The sequence below is a fragment of the Carcharodon carcharias genome, chromosome 10 (assembly GCF_017639515.1).
Source record: "Carcharodon carcharias isolate sCarCar2 chromosome 10, sCarCar2.pri, whole genome shotgun sequence".
In the NCBI taxonomy this organism is placed as follows: domain Eukaryota; kingdom Metazoa; phylum Chordata; class Chondrichthyes; order Lamniformes; family Lamnidae; genus Carcharodon; species Carcharodon carcharias.
Window position 1 is genome coordinate 105,208,045 of NC_054476.1, and position 17,216 is coordinate 105,225,260.

Here is a 17,216-nt window from a genome sequence, read left to right on the forward strand (position 1 = left end):
ACAAATCAACTGCTAGAGAACATGGTAAACAAGCAGAAGAATGAAATTGGGTGGGATATTAATGGGCACAGGGAATTCGGAGTGGGATTAGCCTGGGTGGGATATTGAAGGGTTTTGGGAATGAACAGGACAGTGGGATTAGATTTGGCAAGAAAACTTGACCAATGACCAAAGGGTGAGGGTGTTTGTGGGAGTCGTGGAGTTCATGGGGATGTCTGGGAGAGGTGGGTGGTGGGGGACTGGCGATGTGGAAGCACCCCAGTCATGGAGAAAGGGAGTTGTGTGCGTGAGCGGGATGGGTGGGTATTATTTATAGGAGCTGATGGGGGAATTTCTTTGAGAGATTTTTGGAATTGGGGAGATGACCTGTCTTTCCTGGTTCTAAGTATTCTATTTTCTACCACAAGTAATCTGCCAGTGAATAGTCTTCAGGTGGTTCCAATTCTGGGCGCAACTCGACCCTTCAAGGCTCCAGTTACCCTTCCCATTTCTGGATGCCCTGCACCAGCCACAAGGCACAGTGAATTGTATGGGTGATCTGTTTGTGCAGCCCCATCATTGCTGCTCTATTTGGGTGCTGGAGATGGATGAAAATGGCCCCCTCTCATCTTTGCCATCTTGTAGTGAGCATGCTTGAACAATACTGTACATGCTACACATAAAACAATCTGTGGCGACACATTATGATGTGACCCACTGTTTGATGGTGCAACTGAAGAAGGCCTCATCAAGTGTGCGATGTGTTGTCCCTCCCCGATCTGGCATTTACCCATTCCACGGGGTCCTGATGCCTTGCAGCCAGGCCCTGCTGCCCTGTATTAGAGCAGTCTAAAGTGTTCTAGAAGTGCAGAGCAGTCTTTAACTGTACCTATGTTGTGGCTCTGAATTACTTACCATGCTATTGATTTTTTTTACAGTGGCAGCCAAATTATTCACAAGATTGAAGATTTAGATAAAAATGTTGTTGAGGTGAGGTCTGAAATCTTGTTTTTATTTAAATGTAATGAAAAGCTAAAAATGACTTGTGACAAAGGCAAAACTGAATAAAGTTTGTGCCTGTCACGTTTAATTGCTGTTTAGCCTGGATGCCAAGCACAGTATAACAAAGTGATGCATTATTGTCTATTTTTAGTTTGGCAATGATCCCTTTCAATTAGGTTACAAAACCATCTGGAATTATAAAGCAGCTACATTCACAATTACATCTCCCACATGGTCCAGTAGTGTTACAAGATTTAGCTTCTGAATAGTAAACTGAGGGAGGAGTCAAGCCACACAGTCAAATTAAAACAGACTGCAGTTTGTTCACTTGTGTAGGTCTAGCAGCTCCTTTTCAGTGGCAATCTGTAAACCTTGGCAATTATTCCCTGGGCTTAGTCTGGCCTCTTCTCAGCACACTGTGGATTAGCTTAGATGGCAGGGTCCAGTCCATTCCTCTGGTTAATGTCGACATATGGTTGCATCTCCACAGCATCTCTTAATTTCTGCTGTCCCCTTTTGCCATACACAACTTCTTCAAACAATTCATAAAAAGTTCATTTTTAATTTTTTAAATTTATTCATGAGATGTGGTGTTGCTGGCTAGGCCAGGATTTCTGGCCCATCCCTAATTGCCCTTGAGAAGGTGATGGTGAGCCACCTTGAACCACTGCAATCCATTGTGGTGTAGGTACACCCACAGTGCTGTTAGGGAGGTAGTTCCAGGAATTTGACCCAGCGACAGTGAAGTCAGGATGGTGAGTGACTGGGAGGGGAACCTCCAGGTGGTGGCATTCCCATGTATCTGCTGCCCTTATCCTCCTAGATGGTTGTGGTACTGGTTGTGGTGCTTGGAAGGTGTTGCCTAAGGAGGCTTTGTGAGTTCAAGCATTGCATCTTGTAGATGGTACATACTTCTGCCATTGTGCTTCAGTGGTGGAAGGAGAGGATGTTTAAGGTGGTGCATGGGGTGCCAAACAAGCAACTGCTTTGTTCTGTCAAGCTTCTTGAGTGTTGTTGGAGCTGCACTCACCCAGGCAATTGGAGAGTATTCCATCACAAACCTGACTTGTGCCCTGTAGATGGTGGGCAGACTTTGGGGAGTCAGGAGGTGAATTACTCTCTGCAGAATTCCTAGCCTCTGATCTGCTCTTGTAGTCACAGTATTTATATGGATGATCCAGTTCAGTTTCTGGTCCATGGATTCAGCGATGGTAATGACATAGAATGTCAAGGAGAGATGGTTAGATTCTCTCTTGTTGGAGATGGTCATTGCCTGGCAGTTGTGTGGCATGAATGTTACTTACCACTTATCAGCCCAAGCTTGGATATTGTCCAGGTCTTGCCTTTTGACATGGATTGCTTCAATATCTGAGGGGTCATGAATGGTGCTGAACATGGTGCAATCATCAGTGAACATCCCTACTTCTGACCTTATGATGGAAGGAAGGTCATTGATGAAGCAGCTGAAGATGGTTGGGCCTAGGACACTACCCTGAGGAACTCCTGCAGCAATGTCTTGGGACTGAGATGATTGACCTCCACCAACCACAACTGTCTTCCTTTGTGCTAGGTTTGACTCCAATCAGCGGAGAGTTTTCTCCCTGATTCCCATCGACTCCAGTTTTGCTAGGGCTCCTTGATGCCACGGTCAAATGCTGCCTTGCTGTCAAGGGCAGTCACTATCACCTCACCTCTTGTGTTCAACTCTTTTGTCCATGTTTGGACCAAGGTTGTAATGAGGTCACGAGCTGAGTGACCCTGGTGGAACCGAAATTGCGCAAGCTAGTGCTGAATAAGTGCTGCTTGATAGCACCGTCAATGACCTCTTTCAGCACCTTGATGACAGAGTAGACTGATGGGGTGGTAATTGGCTGGGTTGGATTTGTCCTACTTTTTGTGGACAGGACATAGTTGGGCAATTTTTCACATTGTTGGATAGATGCCAATGTTGTAGCTGTACTGGAACAGCTTGGGTAGGTACGCAGCAAGTTCTGGAGCACAAGTCTTCAGTACTATGGCTGGAATGTCATCAGGGTCCATTACCTTTGCAGTACGGCCTTAAGCTTTTTCTTGATATCACATGGGGCGAATTGAATTGGCTGAAGACTTCTTTGATGCTGGGGACCTCAGGAGGAGGCCAAGATGCCAAGCACCCTACTTCTGGCTGAAGCTGGCTACCAATGCTTTAGCCTTATCTTTTGCACTGATGTGCTAGGCTCCCCCAACATTGAGGATGGGGATATTTGTGGACCCTCCACCTTCAGTGAGTTGTATAATTATCCACCACCATTCACGACTGGATGTGGCAGGACTGCAGAGCTTGGATCCGACCTGTTGGTTGTGAGATTACTTACTTGTGTAAGTAATTAGTAAGGGATTACTTGTGTCTCTTGCGTTGAGTTTCCGCTGCTTGGTATGCAAGTAGCCCAGTGTTGTAGCTTCGTCAGGTTGACACCTCATTTTTAGTCGTGCCTGGTGCTACTCCTGGCATGCCGTCCTGCATTCTTTCATTGAACCAGAGTTGATCTCCTGGCTTGGTGGCAATGGTAGAGTGGGGGATATGCCGGGCCATGAGGTTACAGGTTATGGTTGTATACAATTTTACTGCTGCTGATGGCCCACAGCGCCTCATGTATGCCCAGCCTTGAGTTGATAGATCTGCTTGGAATCTATCCCATCTAGCATGGTGGTAATGCCACACATTGAGAGTACCTCAATGTGAAGACTGGATTTCGTCTCCACAACGACTGTGCGGTGGTCACTCCTACCAGTGCTGTCATGGACAGGTAGATTGGGATTGAGGTCAAGTAGGTTTTTTGCTTTTGTTGGTTCCTTACCATTTGCCCCAGACCCAGTTTAGCAGCTATGTCACTTAGGAATAAAAACAAAATGCTGGAAAAACTCAGCAGGTCTTGCAGCATCTCTGGAGAGAGCAACAGAGTTAACATTTTGAGTCCAATAGGACTCTTCTTCAGAGCCCGCCAGAGTCCTTTAGGATTCTGCCAGCTCAGTCAGCAATGGTGCTACCTAGCCACTCTTGGTAATGAACATTGAAGTCTTCTCCCCTCCGCCCCAATAGTACATTCTGTGTCCTCAGTGCTTCCTCCAGGTGGTGTTCAACGTGGAGGAGTATCGATTCATCAGCAGAGAGGTGGTAATCAATGTCAGGTTTCCTTGCCCATGTTCGACTTGATGCCGTGAGACATTATGTGGTCCAGAATCAATGTTGAGGACTCCCAGGGCAACTCCCTTCCAATGTATGCCACTGTGTTACCACCTGTGGACCTGCCCTGCTGGTGAGACAGGACATACCCAGACATGGTGACGATGTTGTATGGGACATAATCATTATCAACAAGTGATACCTTACATGCAACGTCAGGCTGTGGCATGGCTTGGCTTATCTGTGGGACAGCTCACCCAAGTTTGGCACAATTCCCCAGATGTAAGCAAGGTCACAGGACTGGGTTTGCCATTGTAATTTCCAATGCCTAGGTCGATGTCGGGTGGTCCTTCTGGTTTTATTCCTTCTTGACTTTGTAGTAGTTTGATACAATTGAATGGCTTGCTAGGCCATTTCTGAGGTCATTTAAGGACATTGCTGGGGGCCTGGATCACATTGGGCAAGACCAGGTATGGACATCAGAGTTTCTTTCCTAATGTGAACCTGATAGATATTTACAACAATCGACAATGGTTTCATGGTCAGCATTACTGAAATGTATTAATTTAATTTAAATTCTACCAGCTGCCGTGGTGGGATTTGAACCTGTGTCCCCAGAGCGTTAACCTGGGCCTCTGGTTTACTAGTCCAGTGACTAGATTTTCTCTACCTACCTAAAGAAGGATATACTTGTTGTAAGAGAGGTGAAGCAAAGGTTCACTAGATTGCTTTCAGTAGCAAATGAGTAGAATGTGCCTATATTTTCCTGAGTTTAGAAGAATGAGAGGCAATCTCATTGAAACATATAAAATTTCAGTATTGCAGGAAAAAGAGACATGTTGTCAAAGCTTTTTGTCTTGCACTCATCAGGACAGATTCGCAAGAATAACAAATCTTAAAGGGAACAACGATTCATACTGCATGAGAATATGGTGCTGATTGGTTGGCAAATAAACACTGGTAGAGGCGTTGCCATAGAGAATGCACCAGGGAACAGCTAGATGCCACGCTTTTGTCTAAATTCAAACCAAGGCAGTCAACTCTGGTCAAGGCATTGCCTTGGGGAACGAACTAGGGAATTACTGTCACTCGAGCTTTCATTTGGTTGAAAAAGATGAAATGCATGGATATGTTCTTTCTGTTTGCAAAGGACAGTGTCCTGTGTGTGGATATATATAGCTTATAGCATGCATAAGTGAGCCCACCCTGAGCCCTGTGATAATCTGAAATTGGTTGTTTGGGTAATTTTTAGCACATTGGGATTGTTTAATAAGCATTATCCAATTGCGGAATCATGTCTAATATTGGACACTTTTGAATTTTACAAGCATGGGTTCCTGAGTATGGCCAGTACTTGCCTGTTGCGAACAGCTGAATGGATGTTCTGTTTGATACGATCCACCAGTCATTGAGATGTACGGCCTATATACCTGTCATCACACTGACCTTAAAATTCATATACAACGTTAATCATTTGTGTGGTAGGCAGAATGTCTTTTTGGCTTGACAGCAGTATTCTGCTCATGGCAAATACCACTCATGCTGTTACTACACAGTAGCAGTGTGAAACGGCTAGCTTCACCTGTTGCTCAAATTTTTGAAACACCTTACCTTTCCAGGGTGATCTGAGGTAGATTGGGCACTTTTCAGGACCGAAAGTGGTAGCCTTTGGCCCATTTATGAGTTTGTGCGATATACAGTGAGCAATGATCTGATCAGAATAGCTATTATCCTGCAGGATAGCTTTGATGCTCCCCATTCCAGCATCAAGCTTGCACAGTGAGCAAATAGCTTGGGTCCTATTTATGAGATTGCTGATAAGGCCAATCTTATAGCATGTGGTTCTTGTACTAAGAATTACACCTTAAACCAATTTAAGATCATCAGCCAGGTTCACTGTGGCTTATTTATGTGTGCTCAAAGCTACATACATTAAGTCACAGGACCCGGTCCTTTGCAAACAGAAAGAACATGCCCACTTATTGTGCCTTTTTCAACTAAATGAAAGCTTGGGAGGCAGCCATTCCCTTGTTTATTTTCCATGGAAATGCCTTGACTAATCTGAGTCGACTTGCCTGGTTTGAATTTGAATAAAAGCTTAACAGTTAACTGACCCTTGGCGCATTCTCCGTGGCAATACCTCTACCAAAAAGAGTCAACTTGCCAACCAATCAACACCCTTTCATCATGCAGTATGAATTATTGTTCGCTTTGAAATGTGGCGTTCTTGTGTCTAACCTGATGAGTGCAAGACTAAAAGCTTCGACGGCATGTCCCTTTTCTTCAGCGACACTCAAGTTCCATAGTACCACGTGATAGCCTATAAAATTCTTAGAGGGCTTGACAGGAGAGATGCTTGTTTCCTTTACTGGAGGGCCTAGAACTAAGGGGTCATGGCCTCAGGAAAAAGAATTATCCATATCTGACTGAGATGAGAAATTTTGTTGCTGAGTCTTTGGAACTTTCAACTCTGGAGGGCTGTGGACGCTCAGCCATTCAGCATATTCTACACTGAGATTGGTGGATATTTGGGCATTAAGGGAATCAGGCTAATGGGAATTGAGGTAGAAGCTCAGCTACTATCTCAGTTAATGGCAGAGCAGGCTCAAGGGGCCTATATGGGTTTGCCATTGTCATATAGCCTACTCTTACTCCTGCTCCTGCTCCTTGCACTCTTAATAACTACTATGGTGTGCATTCTATGGGGAACTTTTGTCTTGCCCCCCACCTCCCAGCAGCTTTCTTCTCACTGTATGTGAAATTTCTCCCCCTCTGCCAATCTCAGCAGTGCTTCAAGGAGCAAAGCACAGAGAGTGGCAATGGGTAAATGGCTAAAACAAAGGGGTGGAAATTATGTTCCAGCAGTTCAGGGCATTGGCAAATGGAATTCAACCTGGAAAAGTGAGAGGTAATGCACTTGAGGAGGGCTAACAAGGCAAGGAATTACACTATGAATGGTAGGATCCTGGAAAGTAATGAAGATCAGAGGGACCTTAGTACGCATATCCACAGATCCCTGAAGGTAGCAGGGCAGGTAGATAAGGTGGTTAAGAAGGCAAATGGGATACTTGCCTTTATTAGCTAAGGCATAGAATATAAGAGCAGAGAGGTTATGCTGGAACTGCATAAAAAGCTGGTTAGGCTGCAACTGGAATACTATGTGCAGTTCTGGTCACTACATTATAGGAAAGATGTGATTGCACTGGAGAGGGTGCAGAGGAGATTCACCAGGATGCTGCCTGGGCTGGCAGGTCTGATCTTTGAGGAAAGATTGGATAGGCTGGGGTTGTTTTCCTTGGAGCAGCGAAGGTTGAGAGGGTAGAGGTGTATAAGATTATGAGGGGCATTGACAGGGTGGATAGGAAGGCACTTATTCCATTAGAGGGGTCAATAACCAGGGGGCATAGATATAATAAAGGAGGTAGAAGGTTAAGAGGGGAGTTGAGAAATTTTTTTTTACCCAGATGGTGGTGGGAGCCTGGAACTCTCTGCCTGAAAGGGTGGTTGTTACTCTCGTAACATTTAAGAAATACTTCGATATTCACGTGCATTGCCATACCCTCCAGGGCTATGGGCCAAGCGCTAGAAAATGGGACTAGTGTAGTCAGATCTTTGTTGACCGGCGTGGACAAGATGGGCTGAATGGCCTCTTTCTGTTCTGTAAATGCCTGAGTTTATGATGCCTGGTTAAACCCCATCTGGAGTCCTGCATTCAATTCCGGGCATTGCACCACAGGAAACCTGTAATGTCCTTGGAGAGACTGCAACACGCATTCACCAGAATGATACTGGCATTATGATGACAGGTTGCATGGGCTAGGTTTGTGTTCCCTTGGGTACAGTTTTCAGGATAACTAAAGGAATTGATAGTGTAGATAGAAGAAAACTATTTTCTCTGTAGGAGGAGTTCGTAACAAGGGGGTATAACCCTATAGTGACAGCTAGGCTATATGGGGGTGATTCTACCAAGCATTTCTTCATGCAAAGGATAGCGGAAGTCTGAAACCCTCTCCCCATAAAGCTGTTGCGATTGGGGATCAATTGAAAATTTGACAACTTTGATAGATTTTTGTTAGAGTTATGATGCAGATCAACCATGTTCTAATTGGAAGACAGAACAGACTGAGGGCTGAATGGCTTCCTCCTGTTCCTAAATGACTGGTGTGTCTGAAGGAGATGGGGGTGAGGAAGCTAAGACCAAGCAGCAGTGGAATGGGTTGTAACTGAGTAGCTGGAGGCTAAAGGAAGCTAGTGCATTTAATTCAAAATATAAACATTATGAAGTATTCTGTGCTTTTAAAGTTTGTATTTTTTGAGGCAGACACGAACTGAAAAGGGAAACTGACTGCCCCGGTTTCTAAGGAAACCAAGCTGAACAGAGATTTGGAAACCGAAGCTCCTGGGAGAATGAATGTGGTTGAAAGATATAAAAGGATGCAAATCAGTCAAAGCTCGGTAGTAGCAGCTGATGAGTCCAGTGGTGCAGAACAGGCAAGTTGAAGAAGACAATTCAGATCCAGAAGCTGAGAATAAGTTGCTGCAGCTGTTTCTGTTACTGGTAGGGTATCCTCAATGTGAAGGCAGAACTTAGTCTCCATAACGGCTGTGCGGTGATCACTCCTACCGATACTATCATGGACAGATGCATCTGAGGCAAGCAGATTGGTCAGGATGAGGTTATGTATGTTTTTCCCTCTTGTTGGTTCCCTCACCACCTGCCGCAGACCCAGTCTGGCAGCTATGTGCTTTAGGAGTTGGCCAGCTCCATCAGTAGTATTACTACCGAGCCACTCTTGGTGGTGGACATTGAAGTCCCCCGCACAGAGTACGTTCTACGTCCTTGCCATCCTCGGTGCTTCCTCCAAGTGGTGTCCAACATGGAGGAGTACTGATTGATCAGCTGAGGGAGGTCGGTATGTGGTAATCAGGAGGTTTTCTTGCCCATGTTTGACTTGATGCCATGAGACTTCATGGGGTCTGGAGTCGATGTTCAGGACTCTCAGGGCAACTTCCCCCGCTGACTGTATACCAATGTGTTGCCACCTCTGCTGGGTCTGCCCTGCTGAAGGGACAGGTGATGGTGGTGTCTGGGACATTATCTGTAAGGTATGATTCCATGAGGATGAATCTGTCAGGCTGTTGCTTGACTAGTCTGTTAGTCAGCTCTGCCAAGTTTGGCACAAGCCCCCAGATGTTAGCAAGGAGGACTTTGCAGGGCCGACAGGGCTGAGTTTGCTGTCGTTTCCAGTGCTTAGGTTGATGCTGGATGGTCCATCTAGTTTCATTCCTTTTTTGAGACTTTGTAATGGTTTGATACAACTGAGTGGCTTGCCCTAGCAAGAGGACATTTCAGGGGGCATTTAAGAATCAACTGCGTTGCTGTGGGTCTGGAGTCACTTGTAGGCCAGACCAGGTAAGGCCAGCAGATTTTCTTCCCTAAAGGACATTAGTGAATCAGATGGATTTTTACAACAATCAATTATGGTTTCATAGTCATTGTTATTTTTACTTAATTCAAATTCCACCATCAGCCGTGGAGGGTTTTCAAACCAGGCCCTCAGAGCATTACGCATGGTCTGTGGATTACTAGTCCAGCGACAATACCACTACGCCATCGCCTCTGCTCCCACCCCACCCCCACCCCACCCCCCCCCCCAAAAAAAAATGAAAGTTATTAATTCCCATTCTTTAAATATTCTATCTATGTCGTTTTACTGGAGTTCTGATGTAGTAGGATGAGCATTGTTTCTATAGTTTGAAAGCTTTTCACACCATCCATGTGCTGTTTTTAATTTTCAGGTTACATGTGGGCAGGATCACAGCCTCTTCAGAACCAAGAAGGGTGAGATCTATTCTTGTGGATGGGGAGCTGACGGTCAAACAGGTGAGGGTGTCTTGATGATGGTCTGCTTGGTTCCATAGCAGTTGTTTCTTTAAGGATTCAGCTCAGACAGGTTCTAAATAACAAAGCATCAAGTATGAGCATTTATTTATTAACTTGTGTACAGAACCCTTTGAAGGTGATAGAACAAGTTGATGAGGCTGATTAAAGGCAGAAAGGATTCTGGGCTTTATCAATAGAGGAATAGAGAACAAAAGTAAAGTGGTTATGGTGAATCCATATAAAACATTGGTTATGCTCCAACTGGAGTACTGTGTCCAGTTCTGGGTGCTGGACTTTAGGGAGAATGCCAGGATCTCAGGTGCTAGAGATGGCACTCTTGATTTTAAAAATTTCCCAAATCCCTCCATGGCTTTTTCCCTCCCTATCTCTGTAATCTCTTTCAACCTCACAACCCTCTGAGATATCTGGGCTCCTTTAATTCTGGCCTCTTGTGTGTCTCTAATTTTAACTGTGCCCCCATGAGTTCAGTTGCCCAGATTCCAAGCTCTGGAATTCCCTCTCTAAACCTCTCCACCTTGCTTTCCTCCTTTAAGACACCTTAAAACCTACTGTTGTCTTCAAGCTTTTGGTCATCTGCCCCAATATCTCCCTATGTGGCTTGCTATCATATTTGTTTTGCAATGCTGATGTGAAGCACCTTGGGGCGCTTTATTAATTTAAGGGTGCTATGTAAGTTGTTGCACCAGGGGTGAGGCATGTAGTGATGGGAAGAGATGGCGAAGCTAAAATTGGTCTCCTTAGAGTACAGAAGGTTAAGGGCATGGTTTAATAATACAAGTTCATGAAGGGTTTGGTTAGAGTAGATAGGGTGAAACTGTTTCCATCTGCAGAAGGATTGGTAACCAGATGGCCACAGATGTAAAGCACATGAAGAGGTGAGTTGAAGAGAAATGTTTTTAAGTAATGAGCTATTGTGATCTGGAATGCACTGTCTGAAAGGGTGTTGAAAGCAGATTGATTAGCAGTTTTCAAATGGGAATTAGACAAAACTTGAAAGCAAGAAAATTGCAAGGCTAAAGCGAAAGAGCAGGGGTATGGGATGAAATGGATTTTTGAAGACCTGGCACATGTACAAAAGGCTGAATGATAAACTCCTGTAGAATAAATGTTATACATTTCAAATCGCCCTATCAGTGAAAGCACAACCTTCTTCCTAACCACGAATAATGTTAACGCTGGGAGGTGTGAAAATAATAAAATGAAATGTATTCTTTAAGAATTTGAGGAAATTCATTCCAGGGCCCCAAGGCTTCAGGATGCTCTGGCGACCCATATGTTAGAAGATGTAGTATCTAACTCCTTCCACTCTCCCTCACCACCAATATTTAAAAATTTAGAAAGGTTCAGCAACTTGATGCAGTGCAACATCCTGTGACCTGATTAGCTCAAACTGGACAAGATAAGGAAAGGCCATTTCAGACCATTGGGCTAGCTCCACACTTCAAACAGTATGTAGTTTACCACCTCTAACCCTCAACTGATCTCCTCAGGAAATACTCCTTAGAATTCCCGATATTCTCAACAATGATCAGCCCCTGGGCAGTCTTCCATTCTGTGTGCAGAGTTCCAGTCTGATCTGCTGTTCCCTCTGTTAACATAAGAAATAGGAGGAGCAGGACTAGGCCCTTCGCCTCTCCAAACATGCTCCAACATTCTAATTCAATCATGGCTGACCTGATCTCGGAATCAGCTCCACTTTCCTGCTTGCTCCCATAACCCTTGACTCCCCTATCATTCAGAAGTCTGCCTCCCTCGGCCTCCACTGGAGAAAAATAGAGATATATGCCCTCAGAGAAGAAATTCCTCCTCATCTCCGTCTTAAATGAGAGATCCCTTATTCTGAAACTGTGCCCCCAAGTTTGAGTATGCCCAGGAGGGGAGACGTGCCATTAGCATCTACCCTGTCAACCCCCCCTCAATCTTAAAATGTTTTGTAAGATCACCTCTTGTTGTTCTAAACTCCAATGAGTATAGGCCCAATCTGCTCAACCTTTCCTCATAGGACAACACCTTCATCCCAGGAATCAACCTAATGAACCTTCCTGAACTGTCTCCAATGCAAGTACAGCCTTCCTTAAATAAAGAGATCAAAACTGCACACAATAAGTGTGATTTCAACATCGCCCTGTGCAATCACTAATAAAGATTGTAAAGAGTTGAGGCTCCATCACTGACCCCTGTGGCACCCTGTAAGTTACAGTTTACCAATCTGAAAGTGACCCGTTTATCCCGACTGTCTGTTTCCTGTTAGTTGGCCATGCTGAAACGTTATCCCGAACACCATTTGTACTGTAACTTTTTATGTGGCTCCTTATCAAATGCCTTTTGGAAATCCAAATACACTGCGCCTGCTGGTTCCCCTTTATTCCCCCCTGCTCATTACATCCTCTAATAAATTTGTCAAACACCATTTCCTTTTCATAAAGCCATGTTGACTCTGCTTGGTTGTATTAAGATTTTCTAAATACTCAGCTACTACCTCTTTAATAATGAATTCTAGCATTTTCCCAATAACAGATGTTAGACTAAAGTAGTTTCCTGCTTTCTTCTGTCTTCTTTCTGGAATAATGGTGTTACATTTGCGGTTTCCTAATCCGCTGCAACCTTTCCAGAATCTAGGGAATTTTGGAAGATTGCAACCAACTATCTCTGCAAGCACTTCCTTTAAGACTCTCGGATGCAGGCCATCAGGTCCATCAGGGGATTTGTCACCCATTAGTTGCGTTAGTTTTCTTAGCACCCTTTCTCTAGTGGTAATGATTATTCTTAAGTTCCTCCCATTTTTCCCCCTGATTTTCTATTATTGGGATGCTTTTAGTGTCTCCTACCATGAAAACAATGCAAAATATTTGTTCAAATTCTCTGCCATTTCTTTGTTTCCCTTTATTAATTCCCCAGCCTCATCCTCAAAGGTACCAATGTTTACTTTAGGCACTCATTTTTTTCTATACCTGTATATAAATACATATACTTGTCTTTCTTGCTGGTTTATACTCATTCTAATTTTTCCCTTTTCTTTTTTATTCATCCTTTGCTGGTTTGAAAGATTTTCCCAATTTTTTGACCTATCTGATCTTCGCAACATCGTACCAGTTTCCAATTTGATTTCACCCTTCTGATCTGTTCAATCACATCCTCAGCCCACCTTTCCCTTGTCCTTATTAAATTCATTAAAGTCTCCCACACACCCTGTTCAGCAAGCTCCCGCCCACCCCAGTATGGCCCTCATCGCTGCTTCCTCAGGTCCAACGGACTCCGGCTTGAATGGATGTGGCAGATAGCTGGGTTCTGAGGAAGGGTCCTATATGACTCAAAGCGTTAAGTCTGCTTCTCTCTCCATAGGTGCTGCCAGACCTGCTGAGTATTTACAGCACTTTGTTTTTATGCCAGATAGCTGGTTTGGTCATTCAACACCAAACCTAGCTCAACCACATAAAGCACTATTGGGATTTGCTCCCGTTTAACAAAACTGCTCACTATTCTAGAATCATTCTGGAACATGAGAGAAACCCCTGCTTCTCTTCACCAGCCCCTGCTTCTTCTACCCTCACCCCCAACAATAAGTGAAAAGCTCATGGACACCCTATCAATAAGATTGAGACCATCTGTTCAGCTGTCTCCCTCCCTTCCCCTTGCACACCGGGCAAAATTTCCCCCATTGTTCTCCTCTTTTCCGGCCCTGAACTCCCATCTCCTGGTATGGCCTCTCAGAACTCATTTTCACCATGGCAACCAGCTCCTGCTTCTTTGGCCTTATTCGCACTAAACTGTTGATGACCCAACTTCCCTTCCTGGTCACTATGTTAGCTGATGATGTTATGGATCTTCTCTCTAAATACTGTCCGCTTTTTCAAATCTGCCATCAATACTCTTTCTCAAAAAACCCAGCCCTTGACTCCACTATCTTTACTGTTGACCTGCAACCTCCCTTTCCCCTCCGAAGTCCACCCCCCTTTTCTGAACTTCACCCCCTGTGCCTTATTGTCATTCCTGGACCCATAGTTATGAGTTGCTCACAGTTCAACTTGTTGATTATCCTCCCACAGTCTGGCCAGGAAGAAAAATAATCTTCTGCAGTCTCTCTTCCAGGTCTGAGCCCAGCTTTTGGCTGCATCTTTCCCAGTGCTGGGTAGTCTTTCCAGTATTGTGGCAAGGAGAACTGTACACAGTAGACTAGATGGATCCAAACCAACAGCTCCTTGGCTTTGGTACTTGGCCACTGAAGTTGTATAAACTTGATATGGATTTTCACACCCACTGCTTCACAGTTTATTTCCTGACAGTAGAGTTGATGAGGGGGAGCAGTGGATGTGATTTATTTGGACTTTCAGAAGGCTTTTGACAAAGTCCCACATAAGAGATTGGCGTGTAAAATTAAAGTGCATGGGATTGGGGGTTGTGTATTGAGATGGATAGAAAATTGGTTGGCAGACAGGAAACAAAGGGTAGGAATAAACGGGTCTTTTTCCTAATGGCAGGCAGTGACTAGTGGGGTACCGCACAGATCGGTGCTGGGACCCCAGTTATTCACAATATATATTAATGATTTAGATGAGGGAATTAAATGTAATATCTCCAAATTTGCAGATGACACAAAGCTGGGTGGGAGGGTGAGCTGTGAGCAGGATGCAGAGATGCTTCAGTGTGATTTGGACAAGCTGAGTGAGTGGGCAAAAGAATGGCAGATGCATTATAATGTGGACAAGTGTGAGGTTATCCACTTTGATAGCAAATACAGAAAGGCAGATTATTATCTGAATGGCTTTAAATTGAGAGAGGGGAATGTGCAACAAGACCTGGGTGTTCTTGTACACCAGTCGCTGAAGGTAAGCATGCAGGTGCAGCAGGCGGTAAAGAAGGCAAATGGTATGTTGGCCTTCATAGCCAGAGGATTCGAGTACAGGAGCAGGGATGTCTTGCTGCAATTGTACGGGGCCTTGATGAGACCACACCTGGAATATTGTGTGCCGTTTTGTTCTCCTTATCTGAGGAAGGATGTACTTGCTATAGAGGGAGTGCAGCGATGGTTTACCCAACTGATTCCTGGGATGGCGGGACTGAAATATGAGGAGAGATTGAGTAGATTAGGATTATATTCGCTGGAGTTCAGAAGAATGAGGGGCGATTCTCATAGAAACCTATAAAACTCTAGCAGGACTAGACAGGGTAGATGCAGGAAGGATGTTCCCGATGGTGGGGGAGTACAGAACCAGGGGGTCACAGTCTGAGGATATGGGGTATATAGGACTGAGATGAGAAGAAATTTCTTCACCCAGAGAGCGGTGAGTTGAGATCAAAACTCTATATTTTCAAGAAGGAGTTCGATATAGCTCTTGGGGCAAAAGGGATCAAAGGATATGGGGAGAAGGCAGGAGCTGGCTATTGAGTTGGATGATCAGCCAAGATCATAATGAATGGTGGAGCAGGCTTGAAGGGCCAAATGGCCTACTCCTGCTCCTAGTTTCTATGTTTTAATGTTTCTATGTGTCAGGAACTTTGGAACAGCAATTTAAAATTGACAGGGGCAAAAGCACAACAGAATTTTACGTGGTTCACTTTGAGTCATGAGAAGGAAAAGAGGTGTTAGATGTCTAAAAGGGGCATGAAAATATGGAACTTCAGAGAATCAGTGAATGTTCCAGTGTAAAGAAGGTCATTTCTCCCACCAGTTCTCCTGCTTTCTTCAAATGAGCCAGTCTAACCACACACTCCTGCTCAGTCCAGTTAGAATCCCTCTTTGTAACTATCTAATTCTTTAAATATTGCGATAAATCTCTTAAATCATGGACTTTCCAACAACATTTGATAAGCTGGCACATCCACTGTGCTACATTTATCCCTCTTGGATATGTTCAGTATGGTGATCAAACACAACCTGATTAATTCGCCCCATACTACTCTAGTCTGTAGTAATAGACTGATTAGCCTGTGACTTCTGGCCCCATTTCTACTTCCTTTATTAAAGAGGAGAGTCACAAACTGCCGAACTGTGTTCCTCTGGCACAATTTTCCCTCCTGGTGAATTCTTTCCCCAGCTTCTCGCGGGATCTTGGATTGTAATCTATCAGATTCCAGTGATTTGTCCAGTAATTTCTTTAGCTCTATTTCTCTGAATAATAACCTTCACAATCTGTTCTCCACCCCTGTCATTGCTTCCACCCCTCTGCTCTGAAAATTGAGGTAAAGTCCTTGTTTAATGTTACTGTCATTCTGAGCGTCCACAAGTTCACCTCTTCCAATCTGCCCTGATGACCACTCTGCCTGTAGAAAGCTTTTTATTGCCTTTGTTTAAAGAGTTAATTGTTTGTATTTAAACCTACCCTGATAATTCTTTACTTAGGTCTTAGTCACTATGGTATCAGTTGTAAACCAACCAGGCTGGCGGGGGATGTCGCCGGAGTCAATATTATACAGACAGCAACATATGGAGACTTCTGCTTAGCCGTATCAGAGGATGGGGATCTTTTTGGCTGGGGCAACTCTGAGTATCTTCAGCTTTCTGCAGTTACTGAGGTTACACAGGTAGGTGCTGAAGTCTCCTATCCAGGGAAAGAGGGTGAGATCTCCAATGTCAATATACATACATAGTGATGACGTAGCATGTTAACACAACAGCAGCACAGAGTGAAGGTCTCCTGTCTAGTCAGACACTCTGCCGAGCTCTTAAGCTTGGCTCTGACACTCTGGGCTACCTAGTTTCCAGAACAGAAATAAACACATTGACACTTCATAATAGATAGAGCAGGAGAATGCGGGGCTGGAGAGATGGTGAAGGAGGGAGGGGTTTAGATTCCTGGGACATTGGGATCAACTCTGGGGAAGAATGGAACAAGCCAGATGGGTTGCACCTAAACAGAACTGTGACCAAATTCCTTGCGGGGTGATTTAGTAGGATTATTGGGAGGGTTTAAACTAACTTGGTAGGAGTGGGGGAACCAGGAGGTAATAACTGCAGAGGGATACCAAGGTGCAAAGAATATTGGGAAAGCAGAGGCAAAGCAAGAGAGACGGGTATTAATGTGGGTAATGATAAACAGACTGTGACAGGAAGGGACAGAGAGTACAATTCTAAGAGTAAATCAGCAGATAAGGCTTGACGCTACAAAAATAATAAAAGTACAAAATTAAAGGTTCTGCATCTAAATGCACATAGCATTCGAAATAAAA

The 17,216-nt window shown here is 44.4% G+C and overlaps 1 protein-coding gene across 2 annotated transcripts in view; it reads left to right on the forward strand.

The window, feature by feature from the left end:
* rcc1l (RCC1 like) overlaps positions 1–17,216 on the forward strand; it is a 60,138-nt gene that overhangs the window by 16,769 nt on the left and 26,153 nt on the right. For both annotated transcript variants that reach the window (XM_041198208.1, XM_041198209.1), the window contains 3 exons: positions 918–969; positions 9,944–10,028; positions 16,390–16,571. In XM_041198208.1, coding sequence (XP_041054142.1) covers positions 918–969; positions 9,944–10,028; positions 16,390–16,571 — 319 coding nt within the window. The remainder of the gene's footprint in view (positions 1–917; positions 970–9,943; positions 10,029–16,389; positions 16,572–17,216) is intronic.